The sequence below is a fragment of the Epinephelus fuscoguttatus genome, linkage group LG19, assembly GCF_011397635.1.
Source record: "Epinephelus fuscoguttatus linkage group LG19, E.fuscoguttatus.final_Chr_v1".
Lineage (NCBI taxonomy): Eukaryota > Metazoa > Chordata > Actinopteri > Perciformes > Serranidae > Epinephelus > Epinephelus fuscoguttatus.
Window position 1 is genome coordinate 32518191 of NC_064770.1, and position 6637 is coordinate 32524827.

The 6637-nt window shown below is 40.8% G+C and overlaps 1 protein-coding gene across 2 annotated transcripts; it reads right to left on the reverse strand.

Annotated features, from left to right (window-relative positions):
- Nucleotides 1–2009: 2009 nt before the first annotated feature.
- On the reverse strand, nt 2010–5425 carry LOC125879933 (matrix Gla protein). 2 transcript variants are annotated; one of them, XM_049562108.1, is made up of 5 exons: nt 5278–5425; nt 3381–3468; nt 3238–3267; nt 2925–3030; nt 2010–2610 (listed from the first exon to the last, which is right to left on the reverse strand). In XM_049562108.1, the coding sequence occupies exons 2-5, from the start codon at nt 3439–3441 to the stop codon at nt 2454–2456; spliced, it is 354 nt and encodes a 117-aa protein (XP_049418065.1). In that variant the 5' UTR covers nt 3442–3468; nt 5278–5425; the 3' UTR covers nt 2010–2453. The 2 variants fall into 2 exon arrangements, with proteins under 2 accessions (XP_049418065.1, XP_049418066.1); XM_049562109.1 differs by having other exon boundaries at nt 3381–3465; nt 5278–5420.
- Nucleotides 5426–6637: the final 1212 nt, after the last annotated feature.

Below are 6637 nucleotides of genomic sequence, written 5' to 3' on the forward strand. Positions count from 1 at the left end.
TTCTCACCTAAACGGTCTTCAGAAACACATTTTAGTGCGCCTTTTGGTTATAATACAAAAATTTGTAAACAGAAAGTCTATGCCATCCTGTCGTGTAAAAACAAAGGCTAAAATTACTGAGATGAAATGGTAAAACTATGCAGCGCTGTTCAAATATGAAACAATATTCTGTTACTGCATTACCTATTTCTTGCCTAAACTGTCTTCAGAAACATATTTTAGTGCGCTTTTTTGCTATAATACAAAAATATGTGAACCGGAAGTGGGCGCCATACTGTTTCCTGTATTGCAAAAACGAAAGCTGAAAATACTGAGATGAAATGGTAAGACTAAGCTGTGTTGATCAAATATGAACCAAGATATTGTTATTGCGTTGCCTAAACATTCTTGAGAAACATATTTTAATATGCTGTTTGGCTATGATACGAAAATTTGTGAACCAGAATGTAAAAGCTGAAAATACTGAGAAGGAGCAGCACTAATCAAATATGAACCAAAATTCTGTTACTGCGTTGCATATTTCTCCCCTCAAATGTTTTTAGACACATAGCCTATCTTAGCCTACCGTTTAACTCTAATGCCACCATATTGTCTCCTGTATCTACACGGACAAGCTTGCATCACAAGTCATGGCACGTCAGCCACCAGCGGGAGTGTTTATTGTTTTCACAGACATATTATGAAATTACACAGAACAATGCTACATGAATACAACTACAATATATTAACTGCATCTGCTGAAAAATTTGACTTCATGGCCTGTGTCATTTCTGAACATGTCAGCAAACACGTCACAGCTCATGAACTCTGAGCTTCCACAAAATTTCCACTAACGAGGTCGTAAATACCACGAGGGGGGCGTTCAGATGGATTCTTCATCATGATTACAGTAAACATGACCCCATTTGAATGCACCATAATACCGTTGCCGATAACATTTTGAGTTCCACAACAGTCCTGTATTAACGTGTTATCTATCTATATGTGTGTGTGTGTTAGGTGCTTCATTGTTCTTCAAATATGCTGGTTGTCCTTAAAAAAACAGCTTTACTACGAAGAAGTACATTGACTGTAAAGAACAAAGCATTTACTACCTTAAAAATGAGAGTGCCAAAGCCTCGTAAAAACAGTTACATTGGCCTCCAGTTATTTTCGCTGGAGGGGAACAGCAATTGTATCAAGGTGGTCAGAACTCTCTAATTACATTGTCCGGTGTGCTCTGTGTTATTATACATCAATTGTTTTCCTTTGTTTGAGGTTTGACTGGCACTCTTTAAATAATCATCTCATTGTGCCCTCTTCTGCAGTGGCACCTGACTGGAGAAAAGCGCCACCTACTCCTTATCTCCAATATTAGCATAACAGAAGTGGATGGGAAAGCCCATGAACTTGCATTTTCTTTTGCTGATTTCCTGACCATTCAGCTAAAATTTGAGCTATATTTGAATGGAAACCCAACTTATTATCAGTTATTATCAGTTCCACCAGAGAAACATTTCACTAAACTCACTGAACTCCTCAGATGGTTTCATTTAAGTAACTGTTTGTGTCTCAAAGAAGTAAAAATATCCAACATTGTACAAAAAAAGCAAGGCTTAGTAATACATAAAACTGAACAGACATGTTTTCCAGCCTCATTAATCATCTTATAAACCTCTCAGATTTATCTTGTGACCCACTGGAGGGGCCCAGCCCTGAGGTTTTGTATCATTTTACATATAACTCGACCTGCTACAACAGTAAAGTGACGCATTGGTATTATCTTATTAATAATGTCTATAACATATTTTCTCTAGCTGTTGAGAATATATTTGTGTATATGTTTGTTTGATAATTTGATAACATAATTTCTTGGTCTGACCTTCAAAACATGTGTAATTGCAAAGTCATGAGGCAGTCACAGAAGTTGGACCAGTATCATTTTAACATCTGCCACTGATTTTAAACACTGACTCCAAACACCAAATGTTCTCACACACCCCTGTGGCCAAGAAATTGCAAAAACAGGATTAAGACAAAACCCAAAAAAGGGAATTTTATTTATTTTCAAAGCAATGGAAATAACCACTGACAGCAGTGCCGGCCTGGATAAATAGGTGGATAACGTAAGAAACTGTTAGTGGATAGTGAGCAGAACGCTTCACTCGTGCATATCACATAAAGCTCCTAAATGCTGTGAAGGTGTGATAATAGTGGATAAAAAGTTATCCTGAGATTACACAAGAGATGGGCCATGAATTTCTACATGAGCGTAATGACAGGTTGTGAGCCGCACTGGATGACTCCGTGTTTATAGAATGTGTTTTCTTCTAGGACTCATTTCACATCCAGAAGAGGCCACAAAAACAACTACATAAATTATATAAAAGTCGTGATATGTGAAACGAAGGAACGCGCGTTCATTCCCAGACAATAATGATAATTCTGCAATTTGACACACTGATACTGTCTGTCTAGTATCGACGAGTCGCAGCTGGTCTCTGGGGTGCGTTTCGGGCGCCAAAGTATCTCTGGTAGGCCTGCTGAAAGCCATGGCGGTAGGCGTAGAAGCGACAGGGCGAGTAGTCCTCGCAGGTCTCTGCACGCCTCTCGGCTGGAGACTTTATCGTCCTGGACAAGAGAGAAGGGGAATGCAGATATATAAAGACAGACAGAGACAGTTAGAGGAAAGAATGGTGAGAAAAAAGGAAAAGGATTGTAATCAAAAACAGCTTGTGTCTTTGTTTTGTTGCATTTAAATTCTTGCATTCCTGCATTTTGTTTCCGTCTCTGTGTGTTGTAGACGTTTAATAGTCTAATTAAGTTCCGCCTTAATGGTCTATAATGTCTGTGTCTGTCTCTGCTGGTTTGTGGTCCTACATATGTGCAACATAAAGGGCTTTGTGCTGTGTGTGTGTGTGTGTGTCTGTGGTTGTGTCTTCTACCTCATGAAGTTGTAATGGTTGTGGCCGTTCCCTCTGGGTGGGTTGTATACGTTACCCCTCTGTGGCGTGATGAATGAGTTGGCTTGGTTTGGCGGCACAAACAGATCTGGAACCATAAAACTTTACTTCACAAAAATCCTTTTTTAATCAGTTAAGGCATGCCCAACGTGCAACTGATGAATAAATAAGGGTAGGGGTTTGTTAATGAGGGGTAAAATGAGGGTTAAATACATTGTACTGTATAACAGGCGGTGTCTTATGTGTTAGAACTGCATGCATGTTTTCCCATGAACGAGAGACAACATTTAATCACCTTCAACGGATTCTGTGCTTTCATGAGACTCTACGGGAAAAACATGGAATCGGGTTAAGCATAAATGATGATAAATGGGGTCAATTATTTGTTATGAATAGGTAATGACTGCTGATCGATGGAGCGTCGGGGAGAATCTGTACCGTAGCAGACGCAGAAAGAGATTGCAGCACAGAGTGCCAGAAACTGAAGAAGGCTCCTCATCCTGGGGCTTGTTTATCTGCCTGTCTGCTGGGGAAAAAAAGAAGAGAAAAGGTGTTTCAGTGAGTCATGTCAACACGGAGGTAAGAGTTAGGAGAAAAATAAGAGAAAGGCAGAGAAAGTGGCTGAAATTTTAAAGCTGTGGGAAAGAACCACAAGCAGGGACGAATGGCTGAAAGTGGCAGTTTCTAAGTCTGTGCCTGAGGTTTTGGGCATATGATGAGTACATATGCATCTATACAGGCTGGCACGTTGCTGCAGGATCTCTGCATGGAACAAACCAAAGTTATATATATTCATAAGAGCACAACAAGAGATCTTTTCAGCACACTGAAGTTAAGTCAGGGCCAGACCAGGGCCAGCTTTCAGGGCCAGCTGGAACTGAGTTTGTGGGGAACAACCTTAAGAGAATAGCTGTTTAACCGCCAGCTGATGGAGTCCATGCAAACTTATTATGCTTAATGCAGGGAGATAACTGGCAGGCAGGTATTCCACTTGGCTCTGCACCAGGGTTAGTGGAGTTTTGTATTTTTCATTATTTTTTATTGTAAATTTCTGTTTTCAATTAATTTCAGTTTCTTATAGTTTCCAGAGTGGGTTTGCTCGTTCAATTTAGTTTGCATCTTTACTAATGATAGGTTTTAGTTTAGTTTTAGGGGGTTTATTATAAAAAAGGGGTGTTTGTCAGGGGCAAAACTTAAGAAGTTCAGAATAGATATTAATACTTTGCAAAGGCAATTAAATCATAGTATTGTAGACATGCCAATCTCAATAAACACATGCACCAGTGCCTTCTCATGTGTCAACAAATCTGACCAAATTTGACCAACAGATGAAAACTAAAAACCTTTCTTGTATATTTTTATTTTATTTTAAGTAGTTTTGTAAGTAACCTTAAACATTATTGTTTTGTTTAGTTGATATTTTTTCCTGAAGTCCAATTATATTTTTGTTTTAGTTACCTAAAATGTTTTTCACACCTAGTTTTAGTTTAGTTACCTTACTATTACATACCTGCTCTGCACACGTGCACGCGCACACACATCTGCATTTAGTCACATGCATAGCTGACCTAAGGTAAGGTGTGTGACACCTGTGCAAACAGCAGTGCCAGATGTGTGTAACACCCCAACATACACATTGTATTCGCATGCCTGCTCTGCAGAAAAGCTTTCATCCCCATCCTCTGTTTGTGGGATTTGGACAGGATTCTGTTTCTGCTACAGCCCTGCTTTTCTCCGTCAATAGCAGCTTTCATTATATGTAAACACACACACACACACACACACACACAACTCACTTACACATACTCACACACACACACACACAGCACGCAAAACATCATCCCCTCAGGCATATCTTGGCTTACAGTCGGACCCAGACTCACAGTGGGCACAAAAACACAGCCTCGGGCCCAAAGTTCAAAAAGACTGGCAAAGACATCTAGATGAGTGTGTGTGTGTGTGTGTCTGGTGCTGACAACTGTGTCTACAGAGTTTTATGCCTGTCTGAGTCGTAGCAGGGGTCCTGTTGGATTCATATCTGCGGGCAGAATGTGCCCACCTCATTGGAAAAAGCCACAGGCATGATGCTGGGCACGCGCAGGACCCACCTGGGGCTACATATTAAATACTCTTTACACAAACACACTAGCACTGTAGGCCTATTGTACTATGAAGATTGCACGTTGCAGTAAAAATTTAAAAACATTACAAAAATGCACCAGATAATAAATAATAAAATGAGCAGTTTTGCAAAAGTTTGGCTTGTTTTAAAGATGTTTAAACTACTTCTACTTTTCACCTGCAGTTAGTTTTAAGATTGTTTCAATGTACTTACCAGGAAAGATAATTATGAAGTGGGAAGTCTTGGAAATATCTCTCTGTGTGTTTTTTCTCCCGAGGAATATCCCCTAATTCCTCACAGCAAAGCTTTTATACTCACCTCTCTTCCCCCCACCCCTTCATTTCTACCCACTACCTCCCCTCAGCCCTCGCCCTCTCTCCTCCCTCCTCATACTATCAGCCCTCTTTTCCACCAGTTAATCAGACTGAGGTATTAGCTCACTCTCTCCCTGGCTCCCACGCCCTCACTGAAAAAATTCAGTAGGTGATGGAAAGGGGAGTAGGAGGAAGGGAGAAAAACAAGCAAGAGGTAAACAGAGGGAGAGAGAGGGGTGAGGGAAGGCTGGCACGGGGACATCTAACCTGCTTCGTAGCAGGTATGTGATAATATTCACTGCTGTTTGCCAGCATGGCAGCATAAAAGACCATCCATTCACACACAACATGGACTGACTCCATATGTCTGACAAACATGTACTGCAATACCCGGGTTGTTTCAGAGAGTAGACATTCAGTACATGCACACTAATGTTCCACTATTATCCTGATTATGACAATTTTCCAGATTCGATTCAGGTCACCTAAACGGGGACTTCCCATTGTTCCAACAGCCAAAAATTCCAAAGCCATGTTAGTCCAAAAAATGTCCCATTAGACTGAGAGCCCATTTCTGCAGCAGCAAAAACAAAATGCTCATTGTTCCGAAGTCCTGTTTTCCCGAAAATACACACTAGACACTTCAATCACCTGAAAAAATGTTCACATTACACCTTTCCATAAACCACAAATATGTACATTTGTCAGATATGTTGTGGGGAATGTATGGCTAGGCTTAGGCTCAAAAACTGCTTGGTTATGGTTAGAAAAACGTCATGTTTTGGGTCAAAATACATACCTTTGGTGGCACAATAGTCGCTGGAAAAGCAGGGACAGGTTGGTGAAAACACCTGGAATCGGTGGCTCAAACGCCACTGGAAAACACTGCAGGGGTTGGTAAAAACACCTGAGATTGGTGGCTCAATTGCTGCTGGGAAACACCATCAAGAAGTGGTAAAAACACCTGAGATTGTTGGCTCAAATGCTCCTGGAAAACACTGCGAAAGGTCAGTAAAAACACCTGAGATTGGTGGCTCAAATGCTGCTGGGAAATGCCATCAAGGGTTGGTAAAAACACCTGATATCGGGGGCTCAAACACCACTGGGAAACGCAGCTAAGGGCTGGTAAAAACACTTAGGATCTGTGACTCAAATGCCACCAGAAAACTTTAACTGCAGGGAGTGTGTATTGGTGAAACAGGACTTTTAAATAATGGGTGTCTGTTTTTGGGATAACGGGTTGTTCCAGATGTGGGCTT